The sequence below is a fragment of the Bombus vosnesenskii genome, unplaced genomic scaffold, assembly GCF_011952255.1.
Source record: "Bombus vosnesenskii isolate JDL3184/JDL3185 unplaced genomic scaffold, Bvos_JDL3184-5_v1.1 scf7180000013272, whole genome shotgun sequence".
Taxonomy (NCBI): domain Eukaryota; kingdom Metazoa; phylum Arthropoda; class Insecta; order Hymenoptera; family Apidae; genus Bombus; species Bombus vosnesenskii.
Window position 1 is genome coordinate 3,339,088 of NW_022882930.1, and position 27,769 is coordinate 3,366,856.

Below are 27,769 nucleotides of genomic sequence, written 5' to 3' on the forward strand. Positions count from 1 at the left end.
TTTAAAGCAATTGACGAAAGAGGAAATTTTATACGAGTCAAATTGAACTATGTATTATGTACATTATACACAATGCAATGGTAATCGAACACCTGTGGAATTGCGAAACAGAAGCGATTCTAAGGTCAGGTGTAAATATAACGTGGAAAAAAATGAAAATCGCTGGAGGATCTCTCGTGGCCTTCGCCAGTGGGCGACACTGTACAGCCCTCGAAGTTTGTATCAACCACCCATCAGGTGGCAGCACCTGTCGATCCGCTCGACCCGATTGATTAAAAACTGACAAACTCATTTTTATATTACACATTTTTGGAATTAGCGACGTACGAAAGAGATGTACAAAATACCAGAGATAAAAATCGATTTCATCAAGTTATGCTCTATATAAATCATTTTCAGTACAAGACACAATGCTCCCAATTAATAACGCACTTAAAATCAAAGTTGTTTCTGCTAGCAAATTTATTTATACTAAGTTTAACCAATTACACATTAAGTACCAATATTAGTTGCAAGTTAAAAAATAGACATTGGTCGAAATTTCGTATCAAGAAGATGAAACAAATTTTTGGATAAACTAATTAAATATCCTTACTCGAGGCTATACATTCCTTCGAATTTTAACAGGAGAAGATAGATTTTATTGAAAAAGAATGAAATTAGCTTTCGAATCTTCCAAATCACATGTCTATGAAGGAAATACGTACGTTGGACAACCTTCGTGTACAATTTTTTATTCGACATATAATTTGTAACGGTTAACGCTATATAAAGCGGATTTCTCTTTGTACGTGTGAAGATATTAATTTTATTTTGTACAATTATAAAAAAAAAAGAGATTCAATATCCCCCGATATCTTTATAGGAAATGAGAAGAGCGTTCGACAGGTTAAATTACTTCAATGTGTTATTCGATATAACGTGTCTAGCCTCTGACAGCAAGTTCCAGGAGCGAAATAGGTGAAAAGGAGTCGACGAACGACGGGTATCGATCTTGGAAAAGGTGGAGCAACAAGAATTATTGAACGATACACCCAACCGTAATTAAGCAAGCGTCCTGTCTACCTTGTACAATCTACCTTGACGAGGACTGTGTCACAGGATCGTGAGACCGAGATAATATTCCAACGACGTCTCGTCCTGCCGGCTCTTCCACGTTATTTAGTTGCCTCACAAATAACTCGGCGATGCGCATATGACGCGTGTAAATTGTAGAAAAAAAAAAAGAACGTAACTATCGCCCGAAGCGAGAACTGAAACGATAAAATAAAGACGAAACACGATTTCACGGGATTTTATTAATTTTCATCCGACAAGATGAAAACTATGGTAAAACGTGAAAAATATTAATCGATGTTCGTGATATAACGTATGTAAAGTATAATATCCAGTAACGTAGTTTCATTAACTTTTTGCTGAGAATTTGCAAGTAACTTGATATTATAGTAATAGTTTAAAGGCACCGAATATTTCAAAGCTTCGCTACTTGAATTTATTATACGAATACGTAATCGCAACGAGTCCTGGCGCCTGTAATTTATGCATATAAATTGCAACCAACGATTTACTACGCGAGATTGGTCGTCAAATTAATTTTAAAGAAATACCGCGATAAATACCGCCGGCTAATAATTGGAAGATAACGCAAGAAATCCTACACCGTAATAAAATCTCTGCTTAAAATTATTTTACCTTAAACTCATCCTTGTAAAATTCCCTTCTTATCTCCACCATTTCGAACTTCCAAACAATTTGCAGATTATATTTCAATCTAACACTTTATCGTACTTTTTCGCAATTTATCTTGTATGACACGGTAACCATCAAAGACACCGCTAACAGATAAAACCATTTAACCGTAGGACGGCTAATCCTAACGAAACAAAATTGATGACCATTCCTATAAACAAGAAAAAACGGAGAGATGGGGGAGGGGTGGGAAGGAAAAAGGAATACAAGAACAAGGAGGAACGGCGAGAACGAAGAACGTTATCTTATCGAGTGGCTCTCGTCCCGAGAACTGGTATGCGACTCGGCAGATCGATGTTCTCTATCTTAAACGTTTCTACGATTGGGCATATTTTGTTTCGACTGTCCCCTAATTAGAAGTCGTCTGGACTTTTAAGTCAGGCCAAATGAAGTTCGAGCGAGGCCGATCGTGAGGTACGATAGGATGAAAACGAAGGAAACGTAACGATGACCAAGATACCTTTTTCTTAATTTCACGGTCCATTCGACCGCTAGAGAATACACGCGAGAGTCGAAGAACGCCTTCTTCGATCCTTTTTACAGGTTGCTTCAGAATGTTCGTGCCAAACTTTGCCAGCATTCGTTCAAACAAACACGAATAATTCTATTTGATTGCGTTGATTCTAGTTGATGGACACGATGGTGGTGGAACGATTAAAATAACATTCTCTTCAATTTCGCTACGCTCCTCTGTTATTCCTTTCGATTCTATCGTACGTGCTATTAACTCTTCCGTCGTATTCGTCATTTGGTTCCGAATTTTACCTCGGGTTTTAAACGATCTTTTCCGGCTTCTGTATCTAAATCATTTCTTTCTTCAACGAGATCAGAGAATTCTGGAAACCGGCGTACGATCGTTGATTCATCGCGCGTGTCTGTTATCCTATAGTGGCTCTTACAATTTCGTAAAAATCATTCTCAAAAATTTCTGCATCATAGTCTCAGGTATATAAACAGAAAATTCCAATCGATCAATCGCTCGCTTGAATATCGATTCGACCGGTTATCTTCTCAGTCATAGTCATAAAATCAGAAGGTGTTGTAATATTTAAACGTACTGATAAAAAGTCTAACAACTCGAAAATTAGTGACATTTTCGCTCGGTTTCACAGGTGCTACATGCTCCTTTGGCATCGAGTTTCTGGAAGAACCTGTACACGCGTTGGAGTCGCCTGAAAGTCTGGGTGGTGCGACCACCGGATCCTCGTGAAAAACAGAGACGAGGCGACGAGTCAATGACCATGAAATTTTCGATCCACATAGATAGCATCGTGTATTTAAAAATGCTTTTAACAGAACTCCGTCAGCCGATTGTCCCTAATAGGGGAACCTTGTCCTTGCCTCCGCTTGGCGTGGTTCACGTTCGCTAACCGGCTATATACGAAACTAACCGGACAATTAGTTAGCCGATCGTGACAAATCTACGGGCTGGAAATCGTAAAGTTTCAAGACTTTCGCTCGACTCGCGGGCCAACGAAATATCGCTGCAACTTTGCCTCGCCCCAGTAAATAACTTGCGACGACGTATTTAGTGGGCCGCTTTGATATTCGTTCGCGAGAACACGGAAATTGCGTACAACAGAGGATTTTCACTTGCAAATTTCTTTAAGAATTCGTTAACTAGTTCTACCCGGCTATGGCCGACTTTAAATTTCCATTCTCGGCAGAAAAGTAGATTTTCCCGCGCAATTATGAAACGAGCAAATCTCTCGAAACTGCAATGCACGTAATCTGTTCCTCTCGTTTTGTATAACATGCCATTGGTCGATGATTTTTTGTGTTACAAGCGTAACAGGCAAACGTGTCTTACATAGGAGAATAAGAATAGATTAATAAATCATTTAGAAATATCACAGAATGTATGAAACTTCGAAATGGAGTTGATCACAACGCTACAGAGTAGATTAGTAAATATTCCTTAAAAATGGACTTCTAGCTATTTTTCTCGCCACTAAAATACATAATTTCAGACAAAGTAGCAGAAGTAGAACTCCATTTATTCGAACTTGGGAGACAGAAAGTCTATATACAGTGGCGGATAGAAGAAAGTTTCAAATTGATACACTATGAATCTCGGTAAATCGTGTGCTATAAGTTCTTGATCATATCGGCGACAGTCGTCTACTCTGTGTTTTATATTATTTTTATTCGTTGATCTTATCAAACATAAATTCATATTGTAAAATTATATTGTCCATTTACGCTTCGTATTTTATAAACTTTATTTTGTCCGCCACTGTACATAATCGAAACTCTATTACCTATTTACGTAACAGAAACTCACATCCGGATAAGCGAACTGAAATGGCAAAATTTAATCGGACAGATTCATCGTTAATTAACATGCACCCTTGTTTTTCAATGGGGCGTTCCATTTCAACGGTATGAAATTTTCGTAGTCGTACGAAACGATACGTGGTTTAATATACCTGGACACTAATGATACTAATTAACCAGCGCGTATACATTTATGCAAACGCTAGAATCCTGTGCCAATGTTTTTTGCGCAGCCACTGTAAATCTGCTTCTAGCGTGCGTTAAATATCCAACGACGCTTAAATACTCGTATCCGACTCGAAAAGCGACAAAACCTAAAGGCAAACACGGAACCGAAACCGCGCTCGAAACCTAACATCTAAACAGCATAAACATTATCATGGTTAAATAACGGAGGAGCGTGGCACGAATCGACCAGTCAATCCGTAGCCGCGCAAACACCAAGCAAACACGTGGACGGAGCGACGTTGAAATTTTCATGGAGCTGTGTGCAGCCGTGTTCTAGACGTGACGGCGCGGCGGCCGACGACGCGTTACGAAAATCAACGGCTCGTTAATAATAGCCCCGGCTGTGTCATGCCCGGGCAACAGACAAAGGCTCATAAATGAGGCAAAAGTATTCACAGTTTAAATCAGCGGTGGATAGAGCACGGCATTGGGCGATGTAGGGCCTCGCGCGAGCACGAGTCAAGTCGGATGTGTATACGAGGAATCGAGATATACAAGGCTGCAACAGAAGAGATGAGAGAAGAAGAGAAGAAAAGGGAAAAGAAGAGACGAGAGGAAGAAAGAGGAGAATAGCGGAGGCTGAAAGGGATCGGGGCGCGCCTGAGAATGGAGATTTAAGGGTCCGACATGGGTGTGGGTGGCTGCAGGGTTTCTGCCGATGGCGTCGTCCTCATCGTTGTCGCCGCATCGTTACATTCGCCGCCAACGTGACGCCCCTGCGCTTGTTCGAACGGGGCCCCCCTCGCGTATATACGGCCCTTCTACGTGGCATTTACATTATTCGGCCCCGACTCGAATCTAATATTATGAATCACGCGCCCTGTCCGAGCCGTGCATAATGGGGTCGTAGGTCGGCACCGCCTCGCGCGGAATTCTTCTACGCTCTGTTGTTCTCTTCGGAGGAACAGCAATGGAACAAAGGGTTCCAGACCCTTTTCAAGCGGATGAATTTTCATAATGGATAATAACACTGTTGCTTAGTTACACTTAATAACGTCGCGGACCGGACGTTTCGAGCCCGGCGACGGGAAATTCGCCGCGGAATGCCGACGATCTCGCGTAACCGCACATGCAACGGATACACCGTGCAATTCTTTCGGTCTCGGAGGTCACGAGAGAAAATCCAGAAGCGGAGACACTTTTGAACTGTTAAATACGTGGCGTTGCTAATTGCCAACGTAGATATATTTTTTCACGTGGAAGCACGAGCTTCCTTTCCGACTTGCGTTAACATTCTCCCAAGGAAGGAACAAGTATCGCATGCACGTAATATACTTTTCACAAATATTACACGTCTATCTGTGTCCTTCTCTCTCCTTCGATTAACGAGTTACGATATAATCTTCTATTTAGTCGGATTACAAATTCTCGATCAAGCTGTAGAATCGAATACGAAATAGCGATAAGTGAAGAGAATATCGAGGTAGAAGGAGAGAAATTACTCGTTACGAATATAGTGGAAGATAAGGTTGGTGGAAATTTATAATTGTTATACGACAGCAAAATATCGAACGATACACAGTACGCTGAAAAACGATGAATTCTAAGGCGACCAAGCGTAGATCAGAAGCTCGATTCCACAAGAACGATACCCGTACCAAGTATGATACTCGATCAAATTCTAAAGACAATCCATTTTCTAACTTTCTGTCTGTACAATCACAAGCAAAGCGAAACTGCCAATACACAAACGAAATCGATCAAACCTAAAGCCATCTTTCGTCCATAAAACATCAACGATACGAAACAGCTGCCGCGTTAACGTACATGGAGGCGAGACTGTCTCAAAAACAGCGAATAACTCAATGAAAAAGTAAGAGAAGAAGTCGGGTAGCTTTGGTAAATAAGTTTCCCCGTGTGGAAGACCGACAGTAGAATGATTTATCGCGAAGATTTAGGAACAAGAGGGGGATAACAGAGTGAAGGCTATAACGAGACGAAAGAGGCAAAAGTGGAGGCGAAAGGAGAGGAGAAAATTTTCTTAAATTGCACTTTGTAGCTCCTGAGAGACCTTACACAGGGATTTCGACGCCCACGGCGAGGGATAACGAGGCGAGCTCGGGGTCCTCCTCCACGTGGAGGTGAGACACACACCGGTAGGTCTTTCGTAGCAATGCACAAGGCCCACAGGGACATAATTGATATCTGGGAAGAGCAAAGGAGCAGAAGAACCGAACCTGGAGATGGCTGGAACGTGGCGGAGAGCAAGAGGAAAAAATTACCTTACGAAGAGGCGACCGACACGAAACGAAGAAGGACGGAGGACCACCGAGATCGTGTCCAGAATCGCCGACTTGCCGAAACTCTGGCAAAGGCCACCTAAGCGCCGACCACGTATGCCTTTCTCCTTTTATTTCTCTTTCCACACCGATTTTCGATCCTTTTCTTTAATGGCCGGTTCAGCACTACGCAAACATCGAGTGACCACCTTCGTCCGAGCTAATTGCTAATCGCAGGTCAGCCAGCGATCCTCCTCCGGGTCCCTTTGTCTCGCACGTTCTTACGTCTTTCTCCGACCGTGCACGAACATTCATGCGTTATTTCGATAAAATACGATAGTCGAATAGACGCACCCATGTCCCGGACACTTGTCGGAAACTTGCATATTATTTAAAACATTTTGAATGTTCATTATTAAGTTCATTAATAAAACACGATTGTAATGATTGTATTGATGTTTGGAATTTATCTGAAAACGTATAATATAATATAATAGAAGGAACGCATTTGTTAAATGTTACTAAATGTGCCAGACAGTAGCCTCATTTTGATAATTCAAATTTCAAATAGATGTCGTTTCCAAGTTTCGCAAAAATTGTATAGAAATTCTCCAACTCAGAAGCACTCTAAATCCGGACAAATTACGTTATAACATAGCGTTAACATAAAATTAATTGAATGTTAAAATTTCATTATATACCGTTTATGCATTCCCCCTTATTAATTCGTAGAACACATCCTCTTTATCCATCCCTCCCTTTCATCATGAAACCTTCTCGAAGAACTTTTCCGTGTCGATTAATTAACGAGATAAGAACGTCAAACAAATTGGACGATCCAAACGTTACGGTAGAGACTGTGTAAATCACGCGGTGGATACCTTGAAAACTCGAAATGTCGCAATAACTCGAACAATACGAAACCCCTTTGCCGCTTACGAATGTTGATATTAACGAAAAACGCGGAAACAAAGAACGCAACAGCAAATGGCGAAACAAGAACGGACAACGAGAAACGATAACAGATTGCGCGGTAATTGAAAAAGTACCGGGCGAAATTTTCAGGAAATACTGTCCCTATTCTTCTATTCTTATTGTCAGAGACTTACGTGGCGTAAAATATGTGCACCGTCAGTCGCACGACAAACAAGATTATCATGTTCGTTCGTGGTCGTGTGAAATAATAAGTATGCAAGCGTTATATAGTGCAACAAGAGGGAGAGAGGCGCATGCACGGAAATCCTGGTTACCGTCGTTCGATCCCCGGCGACCATAAATCATACTACCGTGTGGAGAATGCTTGCGATTCCGTGCTCTTGAATAATTGCGTCTACCTTTAACCACCTGCGGGTTCAATCCTATCATACTGTGTCGTCTCATCGAGGTAAAAGAATGGAATTCCTGGTATTCAACTATGGATAACAAACGCGAAGAAACCAAAAAGGTATAACCATACGCTTGCCACTGCATTTATCGTGAAAAGCGTCGTAACTACCATGCAAATAAATCTAGCCATTATGTGGAACTTATTAAGTTGTATGGTAAACGAAATGAAGGCATGATGCGGTATTTTGTCGAATAAAAATGACTGAATAGCTTGTCGATGATTGGTAGATTACTGGGAAGGTAAATTGCGTCATTTTTCTTTTACCGATTTTATTACAGGTGGTGTGATAACAAAGTTTGGAGAATATATCTGTTTGCACCAAAATTGCTATGGTACGATTATTTACGGAAGGAGGAAATAATTTAAAGCGTCGATATCCATCTATTTGTAATGCATAGATATTTGTTATTCGGAACTATTCTTTCAGTATTGAAATTAAGTATCGAGACTATCGTTTTTGACAAAGGAAATAACTACAGAACACGTTGGACTTGAAAGGGATTCTGAGATTGAACAACAAATTCGACTATCTCAAAGGGATTTTCCTCGAAAACGAAATCTTTTTACAGAAGAAAAACGTTTGTACACCGAAGAGTAGAAAAATTTCAAAGGCTTCCTCCCCTTTGCTGAAGGTATTTGCAAAGCCCAGATTTATCGATAATCTTCAATCCGATACATAATACAGCAGTAACCCAAGTAAACCAAAAAATTCAGACGGATGGATTAGTTTCCGACAAGGGAGATTTAATTCGTTTCAACAGCAACAAGGTAAAATAGCTGATAAAATGTATCATCGATAGTGAATGCATTTGCAATAATATTGTTTAGTGCATATGATTATTATTAAAGTAAAGAACTATATGATTTCAACACTTTTTCATGTAAAAATAATTTTCATGGCTTTAGTCGGTATTTATTTTATCGATGGAATATTTTCATGTTCAAGCACAGTAAAAAGAAAAAAACATAGCAAACATGCACGTAGCTGAGTTACTTTGATAAATGGCAAATTCAAAGGAAAATCGAGCAAAAAAAAAAGCAAAATAAAGAAATATTAAACATACCGGGGTTTGTCGATTTTTGTCAATTTTATCGAGGAAAATACACAACGAGGGTTGAGATAATTTTGGAGAGCACAGTATATAGGTACGATCTTTACGGAATGTCAATACCAGCATCAGTGTACGCGGTTTAGGATCCCTTTACGTGTCGTTTAACCTATGATTTGAATCACTTCGGTTTGTGCACGGACAATTTTCTGCCACTCAACGTCAGATCTGCTTACCTCCGATGGAGATCACCGAGAAAAAGGCGAGTAGGGGAAAACCGCCAAAAAGTTGTGAGCAAACTCGAACGCGAACAAAGAGCTGGCTGCCGTTGTATACCGGTGCCTTTAAACGGCAAGATTACCATTCTTTCGATATTTATCTAGCAGTTTTTCGTCGCATTCTTCCTTCTTCTCCCACCATAAGATTTTCCCTTTTTCCTCAAACCACCTCTTTGCTCTCGTTCTAGTCCCACGGAGAACGAAATTCTAGGCCGTAGCCGCATTTTTCGGATTGACAAATAAAACGGACAATGAAAAGTTCCGAGGTTTGTTCGTCGAGCAGAATAAGTCTATTTAACTGCCGTAAACCTTCCCCGCTTTTCGTTTCGTTTCATTTCGTTTCGTTTCCCTCCTGTTCGTGCGAGTCGAGCTTCCAAGAAGCTTTAGATTCGCCCTCTTTTCAGAAAAACCGATAAAAATCTGACGCGTGTATTTGAATGTCGTCTTCGATTCGCTCTCTTAAACAGATTTCGACCGTACAAGATATCTTGATGAATTAGCTGCACGGTTATAACGTACGTACTAGGAAAAAACGGAAAAGATGTGCTTTGTATGGACTTTGAGGGATTTGGAAGATTTGGAACAATAAGAAGACAACTCCGATATTCAAATTGTATTCATTGGTAGAAAAAGTAAGATACAGGAAAATTTGATATTCAAAAATGCAAGAGTTTGTTACCACGACTACTAGTCGGCTGATTCATTTATAACGAAAATAAAAGTTTCAAAATGTGATTTGATTTTGGGCTAGTTTCCTGTTAGTTTACTCAAATTACTGAAAAGTGATAAAATGTCTTCTTATTGTTTCAGTCTCTTCATTTGTCTCACGCGGTTGTTCACACGATTGCGATAGTTTAATATGAATTTCAAAAAATAACAAGGCAATTCTGCTTCTCCTTCGGAAAACGTGTTTTAATTTTAAACAAGCACAAATATTTTCTAACTATGTAATGTTTTATTGAAATCTGCATGCATTCACTCACCACATTCACGAAGTCCTGGAACGTCACCGCTTGAACACGTGATTCCTTTGCTCTGATAAGGAGAATATGTCGTTTATTCGGTGGTATCTCAGCCTCCCATTCGGGACTTTTTAAAGCCGCTAAAAAATCCTCCACCGGTATCTCACCAAAACCCTCGGGATCAAACTAAGGGAAAAGATTTAATTACGTTGAGACGTCGATTAAGCTGATTTTTTGCTGATAGATACTTGAACGTACCTTATCGAACAGTATTCGCCATTTCTGTAACCAAAAAGAAAATAATATCAGAATACGATACTAAGATAACTAACTAATATGCATTGGTTAATATAATTACATTAAATATGATCGAGTGTCTCTTCTAAAATATCATTTTTTTATACCACTATAAAATACAGTATACATATATAATAATTAGACTGTGGATTGTTATGCAATTTCATATTTCCATGGACGTTGTTGCTAAGGAAATAAAATCTATATAGAGATTCTGTCTACATGAAGATTTTTAATCGGTATTTTATTTCCGATATTTTGTATATCTATTTTTGCATATTATACACGTTTTTCCAACAAGTTTCGTATAAATGCGTAAACATACACAGTCCAATAATATTAGTAACAGTAAACGTATAAATTGCCGTACGTCGTTAAGAAGTTCCCGTCTATATTCGGATTCGTCGATATCGATTTCGGAAGCAAGATCGGTATGATCGGTAACATAGCCATCGTAGTGCGCGCTATTCGCCTCGCTACGTGCATATTCTTCCTCCTCCTCGACGGTACCGGCGATAGTCGGTATCGAAGCACCGCTTGCCAGTAGCATTACCACGCGTGGCACGAGGTCACCGGATAAATCTCCTCATTCCACCCTCTTTCGTCCGTTTCCTGAAACCCAACCATATTATTGCATTTCTACCGGTACAAGTGCATTCCTACACATAAATTTTTACCAATTTCTATGATGGTATCCTTAACAGTAACATTGAAATAATATGAATGTTAAAAAACGATGATCAATAGCCGCTACTTTTTCAACATTTTAGACGAATTACAACTTAAATAAGCCATGTCGTAATACTTGATACGAGTGTTTGATATATCTTATAATTATTAATAATTACTTGAATTAATTAGGTTGTAGTATCAACTTGTAGAGATAATTATACGATGAGTATTGATTGTTCTTATACTATTCTACACATGCTTAAAATGTTGTCCTTGGAATTATCTGTACAGATACGCAACGAACTATGCACTATAATTCAGCTCGCGCGACGGTACCGTTTCCATGGCAATGCATCGTCGATAGGTCTGGCTACACACTACCTATCTACTGTATCTTGCTATTGTCCATCAAGTGCATTCAAGGTTATCGTTTCTAATTAAATGAAGCTTTCTTATCTCGCCTCATACTACGAGAAAAGCTGAATTTCGCATTTAAAAAAGTGAAAAGTTCCATGTTTTAAATATCTTTCTATCAGAAAGAGATTTTCTTCTCTTGCGAAAAAATACTGTTTCATTAAAATTGAACAATGTAATATATTTAATATTATATATTATATGTAAATATAATATAAATGGTTAGAAGATATTAAAAAGAGACTTTATAATTCTATTGTCGCATGTGTGTTATAAAATTCTAAAAATATTATACATGTACGTGTATTATGTCCAACGAAATGTAATATAATTATTCTTTTATTATAAATTAACGAGTTCTTAAGTAAAACGAGAAGCGTGAAGGTATTATATTTATTATTATATTTTACCACAGAAATAGGTCAGGCTATAAAGCTTCCATAATTCTATTAACGTCCCTTCCTAGGTAATCAACTTTATAGAAACATGCAATAAATAGAAAAAAATCCTCTGTATAAAGAAGTGTCCGTCAATTTACTCAAAGTAGACGAACATATAATTTATTTAGAAAAGGAGAGCAGAATTATATATCCTGATAATTCATAAATAAATTTCACACACATCTTAAATCTCTTCTCCAAGTATGAACTATTTTTATTCGACTATACTTATTTAATTCACATATCATCTCACGTTGAAATTCATAACGATTAATCTGATTGAATTTAATATTGTCACTTATATATATATACTCTTTGAACAAATTCAGCGTATCATTACCAAATAGCGAGAGGCGATAATTAATCGTTAAAATTATCAATGCAAATTACCATTCTTTTAAACGAAATATATTCGCAATTATGGAAATAATTGCCTACTTAATAAAGTTACAACGGTTCGACGAGTTTTCGATCTAAGATCTAATACGATACGTAAACCTATAACCGCGATGCAACCGAAGCGTCCACGCGTCCGCTCGTGCCACCCCTCTAGTCACTTTCCCTTTCCGCCCCCTCTCCCGCTTAACCTCGTCCCTCACCCCCAAGTCCTTTACATCCACGTTCATTCGTTACCCTCCGTTTTGGCACGGCGTCACTGAAACTCACCCACATCCACCCCTCCCTCCACCCTCCAATGTCGTCGTACCAACCCCACAAAGTCATCCTCTATTCCACTTGCTCCATCTCTTTCTACCCCCCTTCTGCGCCATCTTCTAAGCGCAATTACGTCTCACCCAAGCAGATCCGTTTCCACGAGACGCTGTTAAGGTCAACGACCTTGAAGAATATCCGACGACACATCGTCATGGACGATGCTTCTTACGTATACCTCGGTATCTTCTTACGACCAGCCCTACCTGGCGTTAGATTACCTCGAACCCTTTCGTGATGCACGAAACGCCAGGTTTACACCTTACTTCGTTTACCTTATGTATAGTTTCTATATTATATGATATTATTTTGCGCTAACGATACTAACTAATATCGTAATAACATATGTTAACTAATTATCGTTTCTATGTATACGTCTATATGCATGAAGGTTCGAGCAGTTGGCAATATTTTGACATCTTTATCGCGGGAAGTTTTGAAACCGTCTTATCGAGAACAGGTTGGTAATAGCATGAGCCAATATGTACTCTGTTTCAGGATGTGAATGTGTAGACTATTTCTTTGGCTGTTAACCTTTCACACGACTTCTGCGGCTATCTCAGATATATAGCACAGGCTTACTTTCACTGTTTTGTCCAGGGAATGGTTTCACACTTGATAATACGTAATACGCATGAGTGCTAATGACATTGCTGTTATAAAGAATAGAATACATTCTCCTAATACAGGAATCAATGTTTATATAATAAATGAGCAATAATAATAAAAATATATTCGTATGGTTACTTGTATAAATGTATATACATAGTCATAACCACTATATGGGAAATCAATCGCATTGCAGTTATTTCATTGGCGAACATTGTGTTTTATTTATATATCCTTACTTCCAATAATTAAAACAGTAAAAGTGCGATATTAGTAAGACATACTGTTTACCTTTTACAACATGAATACGATGATATTGGAGTAGTATTCCATGAGTGAGTATTCACAAACGAGAAGAAGACGTTAAGTAGAAATACTGTTAGCCATAACACCATAATCTCGCGGAACATTCATTCACAACATTCACGTTTTAACAAAATCACTTACATCACATAGAAGATGTTCTATATTTTTCAAAAATTCATTCTAACTATTTCGTTGTTATAAGCACTGAGTCGAATTACTATAAACAATAATGACTTTGAAATGTTCGAATATTTACAGCGTGGTAGCAAAAGTAACGCTTTGTTCACCGTTTTGGCGCCACATTGGTAGTCAATCGAGATGTAATCGAGAGTATGTAACATCGATAAAACAGTTTCAAAATCGATTGGAGATCACTAAAAATCCAAAGAGATTTCAAAGTATTTTTAAATCATGATTTCATCGAAACATGAATCTATGAAAAACAATACTCTACTGTTCCCGTATTCGTATATTCACTTCGTTATGTCAACAATTGGCACAAACAAATGGTTAATGTTTTCAGCAATGCGCGAAACGTACAATTTGAAATGGAACATGGCGGTTGGACAGAAATTTTCACGTAAGGTGTATATAGAGAGAAACGATGTTGACAGAGAACGTCGTTACAACGTAGGAAATACAGATGTAACCGCAGTGCGGAAAAGAAATCGGAAATCGAGCCGAATCGGCACACGCGTTGTCACGTTAACACGAAGACGATAGTGCAGTACGTGTGATAGTGGTGGCGGTGCCACGAGTAACTGCGGCAACGTGCGCAAAGCGCGTTCGATCGATAATACAGGTTGCCGCGGACCTGCGATAGCCAATAGAAATCAGATCACATAAGACACACGCGAGGAACACGTGGAAAGTGGAAATACGGTTGTGGTTTAACGTATCGCCAATATAACCGATGCTGTCCGCGGGAAACGCGTCACACGACTGACGAGTACTTTACCACCCTCATGGACTCCCCTTTCCACCGCCCCCTTTTTCCACCCCCTCGATTCGTTTCACCCCAGACTCGTTCGTTCAACCCCAACGTTTAAGAATATGCTGCGGATGCTTGCATCGTTATTGGCACGATACAAATTGATACCTTTTCAACAGAAGAAACTTCTCAACCTCCATATGTTCTTTCTCTTTGTAACGTCAATGTCAATACATCATCGTAAATTGTGTTTCTTCAATTATTTGTACTTTACGATGGAGTTATGTAAGATTGGTAATATGTATAAGGCACTTCCTTAATCGTTCAATATATTTATATATAAGAATATTTTTATTGATATGTATAAATAGTTATCAGGTGTTTTTGAAAATCATGCAATATTTTTGAACTATCTTACTTAATCGAAGTGTTGATTATAATATCGAGTAAAGTTATTGGAAAGAGTAAACAAATATTCGATATCTGTGACGGATATACTATACAGATATACTGTGTACTTAGGTGTAGAGTCTAAAACTACTTCATCATGAAAACCAAGTTAAAATGAACGAAACAGACGACTACTTTAGAAATTGCAATAGCAGATAATAGTAAAATCTGTATTTTGTATTTAATTATTGCATACGTGTCATTATATCTAATGTTATTTCACATATAAATTGATCGTTTTGAAATAAAAATTTGTATCATAGAGATGTTCAAATATTTATAGCCCTGAATAAAATATATATTTAATCCACTAAGTATAAAATTATTTCCTGCATTCTTTATGTCACTTAGTTTATAAAATATAACTGTATTATTTCTATTCTAAATATTAAATAATTATACCAGGTAAAGAATATTCTTCATGGATATGTTACTTACCAGATTGTGAAATGTTCCACTTAATATTTAGATTATATGATATTAAATAGATAGTTACGAAACTTATAACATTTTATGGTCTTATTTTTAATGCTATTTAAATCCCTTAATCCGTTCAGGTGGCGCTGATGTATGTGGCTGTCTGCATTCCCCTTTCACCACTACCTATTAAGGTGGAACAAAAAGTTAGGTTATGTTAGGTTAGATTTTAGTTGACACGTATTATAAATTATTAATTTTTCAATGTAATGTGGTATGAAACGAATGCGAATGAAGAACGGAAACACAGAAACGATGTCATATCTACGTGACTGGAGGCAAGCATTGCGTGTTCCTCATGTCTACAGAGTTGCTAACAGTACATTTCGCATTCAGAGCCAATATTTGGCTTTAATTTTCCTATTACTATCTATTCCTCTGTTCCTACTTGGATTACCTCTGCTGCGCGGAGTTGTACATTCGTCGTCATCGAATCAATTTTTGTCAGAGTGTAGATATTACAAGTACAATAAGACATACCCTCTGTCAGCTCCGATCAAGACATCCAAGGGTATCACTTATCGTATAGCAATAGTAAGTGATCTTGACCACAATTCCAAAAGTTTAGATAAAAAAGATGTGTGGCACAGTATTATGAAAACTGGAAGTCTCTTTTGGAATCCTAGCACAAATTTTCTTTCGGTTGTTTGGGATGATAGAAACCACATGTTAACATCATCTTTAACTTTAAAAGGACGTGGCATGGAATTGTCTGAACTGGTTACGTTTGATGGACATTTATTGTCTTTTGATGATCGTACAGGAATTATATATTTTATTGAAGGAGAAGAAGTTTATCCCTGGGTTATTTTGATGGATGGTAATGGTAAAAATTCTAAAGGTAAATCGCACGTTTGATATCATTAGGATCAATAAAATTCTATGTTGCATTTCAATTTCTATGATAATTTTAGGATTTAAATCTGAATGGGCAACTATTAAGGATGAGCATTTGTATGTTGGTAGTATGGGTAAAGAATGGACCAATCCTTCAGGAGTATTTGAACATAATAATCCCCTTTGGATAAAAGTAATAACTCCACGTGGTGAAGTTCAATCTGTGAATTGGATTTCAAACTATAAACGATTAAGAGAAGCAATAAATATTGAATATCCAGGTATAAAACTATATATTTTATACAAAATTTAAAGAATTTTAATTTTCATTAAAAAATGTTGTGTAATATTTCTATATAGGCTATATGATTCATGAATCAGGAGCTTGGAGCGATATACACAAAAGCTGGTTTTTTTTGCCAAGGAGATGTTGTCACCAGCGCTATAACGAAACTAAAGATGAAACAATGAGTTGCAATATCTTACTAACTGCAGATGAAAATTTTGTAGATATCAAGGTATTTTTCTATTCTTGGTTATAGAGTTAATGTTTAAATTAAGGAATATAAAAACGTTAATAATATTTTATTTTCAGGTTACCAAAGTTGGTAATTTAGTACCAATCAGAGGTTTCTCAAGTTTCAAATTTTTACCAGGCTCTCAAGATACGATTATCATTGCCCTTAAAACTGAAGAATATCAAGGACAGACAGCTACGTATATTATGGCATTTACAATTGATGGAAACATCATGATGCCTGAGACTAAAGTGATAGATAAAAAATTCGAAGGTCTTGAATTCATATGACATTCCACTTAAGAATATTCATACTAAATTTAAACGATGTAAATAAATGTACAGAGATTTTATAGTTCCATATTACCGTTATACAACATGTAATGACTGTGTAAACTATTTTACACAGTTCCTGTTCAGTTGAACCTTTTATTTTACACAGTTTTACTCTATCACCAGTATTGTTCTTTTTCAAAATATACTTTTATTTTCATAATAATGGCAACACGTTTACTGTATACTACTAAATGCGTCAATTGTAAATATAATGTACATACGAATGTACAATACTTATTATAACAATACTTATTATAAAATGAAACGGAATGTTACGTATAATTGAACTCGACGAGATATAGAGATTATGAAATAGAATTAGGAATTTAATGCTTTGTTTTATACATTGACCATTACAAGTGCAATAGAATAGAACGTTCCAATCTATTTTATTTCATTTCTATTCCCGTACCTCTTCTGCCTCTTAAAGTTATTATGATAAAACTTTTGTTTAATACTGTAATGTGCCTTCAGGGTCGTAATATACATAGTCTAAAATCAATATCTATATATGAAAATGCAAGGTGGTGGCAGCACCATTGCGCTATACTGACAGATACTTTAGTCAACTTGTGGCACCGTAGGTAGAAAGCTCTGTTTAATAAACGTCACGTTTCAATTATTTTCTTAAAGACATAAATTATTTTTTCAATCCTTTTTGCTTAGAATATTGGTGATAATGTGCAGTCTCGTATAACTATCTTTGAAACCTGAGGAAACACCGAACAAAATCTTGCACGCATTGCACTTCTATTAACATTATTTATACAGTAAAAAGGAATGTAAATTCATTAATAGAAAGAATGGTAAAAAAACGCGTAAAGTAAATCTTAAGGACTAGAAAATCAAACTAAAAATTTCGAAGTGCCGAGCGAATATTTAAATTGACTTTGCAAGTAAACACTCGAAATATTCACGACTAACTACTGCACGAGTTTATTTTTTCCCCATATGTTCTTCATATGGGGCAATTTCCTTGCATAACATCTGCAATCAGCGTGAATCTCCCAAACACATAAAACATTTACGATGCGACCGTGTAATGTCATCCAGTTCCAGTTTTTCGAAGAAGCATTCAAGATACGATTATGATGAAGATTTCCAGTTTTAACATTTCCCACGCGCGATGCATTTCAACGAGGAAAGTAAGCATGCAGGAAGGAAGAATATTTTGTATACTTATACACGGTAATATAGTAGTACCGCGCCTAACAGTGCCGTGACGCAAATTCGTCGACAACTGTACATATTAGTGTTGTTTCGAATTACTGAATTGTACTAATATTGAGAAGAGCATTAAAGGAGTACCGCTATCGAGCTGTTTGCCCAAGAAAAGCGGAAACATTCGTTTTAACGGCCGCAGAAATGTTTCTTATTTGACGCACACGCGACATTCGCGACGAGCATATTCCTTATCGGTCCGATTTACGAAAATATAGTTGACTCAGAACAAACAAATTTCGTTCACCTGAAAAAAGAATTATGGCTACAAAATCAAACGGCACGAAGGAGTGGAATACCGCTAGAATGGGTATTTCTCTGCTGTTGAATAACAAAACGGAGGAAGCGGAAGCCCTATTTACCGGACACCCGCATAGTTTTCACATGAAAGCAGGTCGCTGTTTTGTCTTATTCATGGTATGTAAATAATACATCGCAACTGTTTTACTTCACTGTAGAAATTAATAAAAAATTGTTCGAGATTGATTTCAGTTAAGCTTTTATTGAAGAACAAAGGAATTAGGGAATAATTCTCTTAAGATATTAAGTGTAAGGGAGAATCTTTTTAAAGTAAAGTTTGTTACGTTATTGTTACGAAGACTTATTGCTAGTAACGTAAAAATAGTCTGGATAACGTATCGCGTGCTAGCTTGCATGTTTTTATTGACCGCAATCCTATTTCGAACAATCTTAGTAAGAGCCCATGATGTACGCTCTCGATATAGGAACAGGAAGGAATAATCGTCGAATAAATTTTTAGAATGCACTGATGACCTTTGAGAACGATAAGCTTCAGCAGGCTATGCTACTGCTGAAGGATATGGAAAGGGAATGTGCGAGTGACATAGGATGGTTAAAGTCTATGAAGAGTAAAGTCTTCAAAGCAGAAGAAACAGGCGTAATTATTATCTTCTAATTAAAGTTTTTTAATAAATTTCATTTGTATTAACACGTTCGTTGTATTCTTTAACGCAAGACTAGATTTTTATATTGTATAAGAGTTATTTGTTAGCATATACATAATGAAAGTCGGGTTAGCAGTGAACGTGATGAAACAATGTAAAAAGATTCATAAATACAGCTAGCGAGGAGATGTTAATAGGGAAATAAATGTTTTAGAAGGACTACGTGAATAAATTGGAGAGGCAAATAGTTCTCGCAGACTCGCAAGTTTGTTCGGCGATATTAACGTTACTACAACAAGAACTCACTGGTTACGTACGTGGTGGTTGGATGTTACGTAAAGCTTGGCGAGTTTATCAGCATGCACACTCACAAATCTTGCAGTTATATCAGCGCACATTTGGTTCTAATCCATCGGGTATGTAATTGTATCGAACTATTGAGGGATGTTGTCAATCTATGCTGTGATCAATAGCACGTGCTCAAGCCGATTATAATGTTATTTAAGTTAAATAAAAATAAGAATGACACTGTTTAATATGCAATTGTATTGTAATTTCATTCCGAAGAAAAGGTGGCTGAATTAAGGCAAAAGACACAGGATTCAGATCATTTTGATAAGAATATATAGATAGCAAATACTAGCAAATATTATTTTAGAAATAAGTAAATACTTGTTGAAGTCCTCTAAAAACCTTTTTCTCATCAGAATATTTATTCTGATCTTCCGTTTGCGAGAGGAAAGATCCGAAATGATTAAATCAAGAATATTTTTCGTTTGATATCAGAATGAATAAGACTAATATAAAAAGGGAAATTTTTCGTAATTTTGGTTTGAATAGGATTCGACACAAGATGCAGCACTCCTTCGTGTAATGGCTCCTCTTACTCACTGCAAAGTCCACATAGTCCAGGTTCCTCGGAATGGTCTATACCATCTTGCAACGGTTCAACAAACAACCCGACACCGATCTCATCCCCCTCAGGTCTGCGAAGCTCTCTATCAATGTTCTTCTCGCTCACTGGCATCACGTCCGAACAACAGACACCGTAATTGTTGTTTCTTCTTACAAACATTTCTCGATCCTCGTCGTGGAACCCTTGCCTTTCTCTTTTACCTGTACACGAAGTAAAATAACAGTGAATTTTTTGTTCTTTTTTGCTTTTGTTAAGCATATACATTAGGGTTACTCTTTCAAACAACAAACAAATTTTGTGAATGACAGCACATTCTTATACTTGAATCGTTGTTTAACCCTTTCAGTGGTACTATCATTTATCTAGGTTTCAGAGAATATCATTGTCAATTGAAACTTATTCTAAGTTACAATTAGTACAATTATTAAGTATACAATTCTAAGAAATGTTTACCGTTGAAAGAGTTAAGATCTGATTATCGATACACTGAACGAAAAGCTAAACGATGTGTGACTCAATTTTTTTTTTGAGAATATTGTGTCTTTTTGTAACGAATTGACGCTTTCCCCTTTAAAATTGACAGAAGTGGAAAAGTGACGTGTTTTGCAGCTTCGTTGAACCATCTGAGGTCTCCCGGTTGATGTCAGCGGTTAGTTTTGGTTATGGGATTTATCAACTCTGTGTCAGTTTATTGCCGCCTTCTCTTCTAAAAGTGATTCACTTTTTGGGCTTCGAGGGCGACAGAGAAGCAGGAATCACTGCGCTCATGTATGCACGGCTTAGCGAAGATATGCGTGCTCCTCTTGCCACGTGAGTTTAGAGATAATATACATATTATGTACAGGGTGACTTGTGTAACTCGACATGATATTTTTTATGAGATTGTATAGGGCTTTACGATAAATTCAAAAAGTATATTACATGATATTTTTATCAAAAATCAATACTAAGTTTACGCTACACTGTGCAAGTTGTTCAAACTGCACACCGTCCTTCGCAATGCAACATTCTGCTTTTCTGTAAAAGTCTAAATGAGTAAAATAAATTTTGTAAATCTAAATAATTCTATCTTTCTGAACGAGCAAGATATTATTCCCACTAGTATCTATAAAAACATCATGCAATATGCTTTTAATATGAAAAAGCAACATAATATGGACCAGATGACCTTAATTTCATTATAAAAGCAAAGTATTTTCGGAATTTTTTTATGGTCATTTGTAGCACACTTGACATCATCTATGCACGGTTCAAAACATTTTTTGTTACATTGTTAAATGGCAGAAAGATAGTGGGCCGCGTTACGTGAAACGTTCTTTAACTCTGTATATATATATATTCATATGTATATATATTTCGTTTATACGATGAGATATTAATTTATCAATTTTCCGTCCGTCTTAGCTTATCCCTACTCTGGTACCACACAATTGCACGTCCATTTTTTGCCCTTGATGGAAGCAATCTACGGGCTGGTGTAAATGCCGCGAAACAATTAATCGCGGAGTGTCATTCAGAATTTAGCAATTCGGCGCTCTTTCTATTTTTCGCTGGTCGAATAGAGAGGCTCGAGGTAAGGATGCATTTATGATCATCTCAACACTTTTCCGTCTTCTCAATATGCCGACGTTATGTACCATGAATAAATATTTTTAAAAATTACTTTGATATAACTTATCTTCTTCGCTATTTATTATTTACGATATAATTTAATATTGAATTAATTCTGTCTTACAATCTTTCCTACTTTCTTAATATTTTATTATTACTTTCGATAAGTATTACTATTTCTTAAAATTACATTAATGTAATCAACGTTTTTGCTATTTATGATTTATAACTTACGTAGAATTAATTTCGTTTCACAGTCAAACGTAAATGGTGCTCTGCAAGCATACGCGAAGGCTGTCGAAGCTTCGAGTCAAAGAGAGATCAAATTATTGTGCCTACACGAGGTGGCCTGGTGTCATCTGATTCGTTTAAGTTACGAAGAAGCTTACCGATCTTTGACACAATTGCATCAACAATCCAGGTGGTCGGTGAGCTTCTACGATTATTTAGCAACCGGTATAAGATATTTTTTTCTCCTTATTACCTTTGCAATCTTTCATTTCGGTTACATCTTTAAATATTTCTTCTCAGTCTGTTGCGGGGCGATTGGTAAATTCGATATCGTGGCCTCGTCTTATCGAAAGGTCCACCATTGTGACAATCGAATGAGTAAAGAGACTCAATTGGGTTTGTTCGTTTTGCGTCGAACTCCTAAACTTGTGGATCTGAAAACTGGCCAGCCTTATACCGTTTTGTACTACAGACTGCTCGTGTATGAATTATTGTATTTGTGGAACGCGATGCCATCATGTTCTGTGGACTCGTTGCAAGGAATACTTTTAGGTAACAAGAAATGCATTCTTTTGAAAAATTAATTTAGAAATAATATATTATTAATGATATGATAGCATAATATTTTACATTATTACATGGTTGAATAACGTTTTAATACATATTTCTTTGTAAGCTTTTAAACCTACTAATCATTTGATAATTTGTTAATAATTATTCTTTTGACAATTAAATTGTTAGAATGCAAAGACAATCTTTCGGACGAACCGATGGTTGGATTGGCCAACTTGATTGAAGGAGCAGCCTATTTCTGTCTCGGCGATACTCAAGCAGCGATTGAAAGTTACAGAAATTGTCTAAAGCGTCGTTATCCGATCAACGATGCGTATGATCAACATGTTAGCGCATTTGCACTCTACGAGCTTGGCACTGCGCTGTGCAGTATCAATGTAAATGATAAACATTTGAATAAACGCTCAAATAGATTCTAAAATTAATTTCGTTTAAAATTTTGTTCCCTAGGTATTAACGCTATTTCATGTATATTTTATTTCAGAATGTCGAAGAAGGAAAGATGTTCCTTTCGAGGGCGCAAAACCAGTACAAGGACTACGATTTCGAGAGCCGCCTCAATGTACGAATACACACAAGCTTACACAATTTTAACTGACGAAAAGTGAAAATCGAACGGTTACGTCTTCATCTGCTACAGAATTTACCTATGGAATCTAAAGTGCGATAACGATCAGGCATCGTCTTATCCTATAAAAATTCCGTCTATATCGATTTAAATCGGAAAGTTTATCTATGTACATCGACGATCGAAACTGAAGAAACTCGTTCCTGTAAAATAGTTGTTCTAGAGTACAATAAAATCGTTACAAAGGTGATCGTTCATTACTCTCTGTAATACGTAGAAATCATAATAAAATTTAACCGTACGAATGCAGAAAATATCCCATTGTTAAATACGATGTATATAGATAAATTTATCCATGCTGTTATTACGTGTATATACATGTATGTATATTAGAACTACATGACATGTGCGAAGAAGGAAGAAACAAGGAATGCCAAGTTATAGAATACCTTTATTGTTTCTAATTAAATATAGAAGGTAATAATAACGAACAGTTTAACAGTCCAAGTTGTTACATTAAAAATGGACATTCCATATTTTTCTCCCTTATTCTTTATATACTTATACAAATACGCTGCAAAGACATACCTCCATAAATTAATGTTAAGAATAAATATTATAATATTATTGTTGCTTTACGAAGTTTCTACTGTATTTATTCCGTTACTTACGTATCTTATCAGAAAATTATTATGTATTTACAGAAATTCGTTAATATTAGACAATACGTTGTATTATATATGTATATGTTTTATTATTTTATCGATGTTACAGTTGCTAGAATAACATGTATAAAATTGTTGATCGAATTACAACATATGGTATGTTTTCTATCTGAATATTTTAAAATTTTGTAATGAAACTTGCATAAGCAATGTCCATTTGTCGACTTGTACAATGTACGAGCATACTTGAAAAACGTAGATGTGTACAGTCAGAAAACTAATTGATAAAATTTATCGAGATCCGACGTATGCTATATTACGAATAAAATTATTTCGTTTGAAAACATATCTCCGTTAAATATTTATTGCGAAGATATTTTATATCTTTATAGAGTGTGCTTACCTACATAAAATGTATAGAAAAGCAGACTTCAATTTAGCTAAAAAGATAATAAGATCAATCTAGGATAGAATTATCGTAATTAATTTTTTATATTATATCATATTATATTATATTAATTTTTTATATTAGGAAACAATTAGCAGATATTCTTCAAATAACTGTTCCAAACATCTGAGATCTCGCTCGTCGTTTTAATCGTTCTGAAGTTTGTTTTGAAATCTACTAAACGGAATTTAGCAATTAGACAAGTTGAAGGAACTTTGACAAAATTACAAGAGGTTTGTTCAGGCCCTTCAAAAGATCAAACCTGTGATTATGAGTACGATCCGATGAACGTTCGAAACACGTACTGCTGTGCAAATGGAGGAACCTGTCCAGCTGCTATATTGAATTCCTCTCGCCAATCTCCTTGGTACTGTAAATTCATCAAACCATTTGTATTTTGCATTATTACGTCGTTATTAGGTACGTCGATCTATGGTTAACTTGCAAATTTCAAAATTTTTAAGTAATTCGTAACTGGACGATTTGGAAAAGAAAAACGTTCTACGTAGAAAGCTTCGTATCCAATTCCTTAAAAATACTTCATGTTTCGAGATCAATTGGACGAATATTAAACGATTTCTGTGTTGAGGGATATTTACTGTAATGTTTTCCATTTCTGAAAAATGTACAATTACTATATAGATCTAAATTAGAATGTAAATTCCAGTTACGAATTTAAAATGTTAATACGTTTCGTACCACATTGTCCATATAAATTAGTAACAACTTAAAATTTTATTATATTTTGTACTCTAACGTCGAAATATAGCAGACACGAAACTGAAATAAAATCTATGATATTTTCAATCTTTTTTCTAGTTTAACGATGTAGAGAACATTTTCAAGATTTGATGTTAGATAATTCTCGAAAATTTTTTATTTCTCATACAGCGGAACGTATTAACGATTTTATGCTTAGCAAAATTTTAGAATAAACGAAAAATGAAATAATTTCGGATAAAATGCTTCGTGTTGAACGTTTCAGCTATGTCCGTGTCTCATTTGTGCGACAAATACTCAGCCAGTACGACGTTCAAGATAATCAGATCCGACTTGGTGAATCTGCGAACGCATTTGAATACCCTTTCGGTAATTACTGTACCGTTGTCTTGTTCGACAATTAAACGATATTAAATCACGATTTTAAACGTCGTTCGCTTAGATGGAAGTAAAGAACGTAATGGAAACGCGAGACGATTTAAAGAGTAAGTTGAAAGAGGTTGGATACGTGATACCAAAAATGTCTGAGGCCATTCTCTATTTAAGAAACGAAGTGTCCGAGGGTAAAAAAGATATGATGTATCGATTACAGCATACACGTTATTCTTTTCCGGGATAGTTATAGACATTGGTTTATTTGAAATAGGAATGGAACAGCATACGAAAACATTGTTGAAGGTTATGTCCCCAGAAACTGTCCGAGAATTGGTAAAGAGCGAACTGCAAACGTACGACGCTGACAAAACCGGAAGGACAGATTACGCGCTCGGAACTTCAGGTTTTAAATGGAAAAAATATATTTTCTTTATTTTAAATTATTTCATTATCTGTCTGTTTCGCTGAAGATATTATGGAAATTGTCATAGGCGGAGCAATCCTCTCGACGAGAAAGACAGAAACGTACTCGGCTGGTGCACCGGTACTGAAACTTTTTGGGATACCAATTTGTCAGCAACAAAACACACCTCACGCTATAATTCAGGTTACTGAATATTACTTTTTAATAATTCATTTATCGTGAAATACGAATAATAATTATAAATAAATCGCTATTCCTGAAAAGGATAAAAAATGAAATTAATATTTCCTTTGAAATACATCGATCAATTTTCATTATATAGACTAGTGTTCTTCCGGGTGAGTGTTGGGCATTTAAAGGCAGCAGTGGAAGCGTTGTTATACAGTTACTCGGTTTTGTACATGTGTCTGGAGTAAGTCTGGAACATATTCCACAGTCGATATCTCCTACAGGGGAAACGAGCACCGCTCCAAAACAATTTTCTATTCTGGTAAATTTCGGAAATTTAATGTACCGTAATTTAGAATATCGTAAACGAGACAGATATACGTTGCATATTTGCAGGGTTTAACCAGCGTAGATGATACAAATTCTTTCTTTTTTGGTGAATTCACGTACGATAATACTGGTCCTCCTGTACAATATTTCGAAGTTCAGGTAAAGTAAAGTTTACCGATATACATTTTATAAAACATATATTATCACTTGTAATTTACAGAACAAACCAAAGAAAGCATACGAAATAATCGAATTAAAGGTTCATTCCAATAGTGGTAACAATGAATACACCTGCATCTACAGAATAAGGGTTCACGGTACCCTAAGTAAAAAGAGTAGGTAATTTTCCCTTAAATAATTATTTAATGATCGAAAGAAGAAATTTTGGGATGGTATTTGCGACCAAAGGGACTTGGCTAGATGAGAATTCCAAGAGATTATCGACGTAGTGTAATTGTTAATATAATATCGATTTGGATAAGATTTTCGTATGTAAGGTATTATATATACTTTATTATATAGTAAATAAAGACATATATAATTTTCATATTGTTATCCTTCTTCTTTTTCTCATTTTTAACGAAATAGAGCCTAATTCTAATAATTTAATTAATTAATAAGAGTTAATAATTGTGAGATAAATATAACGTACAAATACTGTTTTGATCATAAACTGTCATGCGATATATGTAAATAAAAACAATTTTAAATCGAAAACTAATACCACAGGAGTATGAAGCGTGAATTTAGTTTTACCTTGTAAGAAATATTAAAATTATAGAAATGATTACTGTAATAAATTGTGGGTGTCCCGTGAGCACCTGGGTCATCCTGAAGGACAGCGGGAGACCGCGGCAGCTCCTCCATGTCTCCCAACTTGGGAGGACGGCCTCGATGCCTCGATGTTTGCCTCCCTCGTTGATCAGCTGAGACCGCTACCGGTCTCACGCATCCTTCTTAACGGTTGCCATATCGTCTGGGGCCGTCTGCTCGGCCACGTTCTCCCCGGGGTCCAGCGCTCTTATGCGGGAGTATCTTCGCTTGAGTACCAACGTCCAGATCTCCGACGGGGTATAACATTTAACCAATTAATAAATAACATTTAAAACATTAATTAACAATCAAACCATTAATTAGCAACGTTTAAACCATTACTTAAGAACAATTAAAGCATTAATTTATAATATTTAAGCCATTACTTAATAACAATTATACTATTAATTTATAACAATCCAACCAATAATTAGCAACATTTAAGCAACTAATTAATAACAATTAAGCTATTAATTCATAACAATTGAAACATAAATTAACAACATTTAAAACATTAATTTATAACAATAAAACCGTTCTTCAAGGAATCAATAAGTCTCTCGCTAATAGCCTAATAGATCCTTTGATAGATCTAACGAAGAAATACCTAACCGCGATTGCAGCCAATTAATTCATATTATTCGCTACATAATTA

At 36.2% G+C, this 27,769-nt stretch overlaps 3 protein-coding genes across 4 annotated transcripts in view; 2 read left to right on the top strand and 1 right to left on the bottom strand.

The window, feature by feature from the left end:
* LOC117231538 (protein rhomboid) overlaps nt 1-15,475 on the bottom strand; it is a 496,275-nt gene extending 480,800 nt beyond the window's left edge. Inside the window, exons 1-4 of one of the 2 annotated variants that reach the window (XM_033490074.1) lie at nt 15,418-15,475; nt 10,817-11,058; nt 10,408-10,431; nt 10,171-10,335 (exon numbers count right to left, since the gene is read on the bottom strand). In XM_033490074.1, coding sequence (XP_033345965.1) covers nt 10,171-10,335; nt 10,408-10,431; nt 10,817-10,996 — 369 coding nt within the window. In that variant the 5' untranslated portion in view covers nt 10,997-11,058; nt 15,418-15,475. Of the gene's footprint in view, nt 1-10,170; nt 10,336-10,407; nt 10,432-10,816; nt 11,059-13,583; nt 13,744-15,417 lie in introns of those variants that run through there. The other variant, XM_033490073.1, reaches the window with a different exon arrangement.
* Nucleotides 15,476-15,537: 62 nt separating this feature from the next.
* On the top strand, nt 15,538-17,521 carry LOC117231539 (soluble calcium-activated nucleotidase 1). The gene is made up of 4 exons (XM_033490076.1): nt 15,538-16,297; nt 16,371-16,574; nt 16,654-16,811; nt 16,889-17,521. Exons 1-4 carry the CDS (start codon nt 15,673-15,675, stop codon nt 17,099-17,101), a joined length of 1,200 nt encoding a protein of 399 aa, XP_033345967.1. The 5' UTR covers nt 15,538-15,672; the 3' UTR covers nt 17,102-17,521.
* A 129-nt stretch (nt 17,522-17,650) lies between these two features.
* LOC117231540 (tetratricopeptide repeat protein 39C-like) lies at nt 17,651-26,846 on the top strand. The gene is made up of 16 exons (XM_033490077.1): nt 17,651-18,784; nt 19,128-19,265; nt 19,487-19,688; nt 20,113-20,320; nt 20,798-20,998; nt 21,593-21,761; nt 22,057-22,255; nt 22,331-22,582; nt 24,528-24,704; nt 25,270-25,373; nt 25,447-25,567; nt 25,651-25,782; nt 25,871-25,986; nt 26,126-26,293; nt 26,368-26,460; nt 26,522-26,846. Exons 1-16 carry the CDS (start codon nt 18,629-18,631, stop codon nt 26,642-26,644), a joined length of 2,559 nt encoding a protein of 852 aa, XP_033345968.1. The 5' UTR covers nt 17,651-18,628; the 3' UTR covers nt 26,645-26,846.
* Nucleotides 26,847-27,769: the final 923 nt, after the last annotated feature.

What these genes read in the sequence shown, in the direction of transcription:
- LOC117231540 (XM_033490077.1), top strand. Translation starts at nt 18,629, where the DNA reads ATGGCTACAAAATCAAACGGCACGAAGGAGTGGAATACCGCTAGAATG. An exon ending in GTCGAATAGAGAGGCTCGAG is followed by an intron (nt 21,762 to 22,056) that starts GTAAGGATGCAT and finishes TTCGTTTCACAG; the next exon opens with TCAAACGTAAATGGTGCTCT. An exon ending in GTTGCAAGGAATACTTTTAG is followed by an intron (nt 22,583 to 24,527) that starts GTAACAAGAAAT and finishes AGGTTTGTTCAG; the next exon opens with GCCCTTCAAAAGATCAAACC.
- LOC117231539 (XM_033490076.1), top strand. Translation starts at nt 15,673, where the DNA reads ATGAAACGAATGCGAATGAAGAACGGAAACACAGAAACGATGTCATAT. An exon ending in TAATGGTAAAAATTCTAAAG is followed by an intron (nt 16,298 to 16,370) that starts GTAAATCGCACG and finishes TGATAATTTTAG; the next exon opens with GATTTAAATCTGAATGGGCA. An exon ending in AATAAATATTGAATATCCAG is followed by an intron (nt 16,575 to 16,653) that starts GTATAAAACTAT and finishes ATTTCTATATAG; the next exon opens with GCTATATGATTCATGAATCA.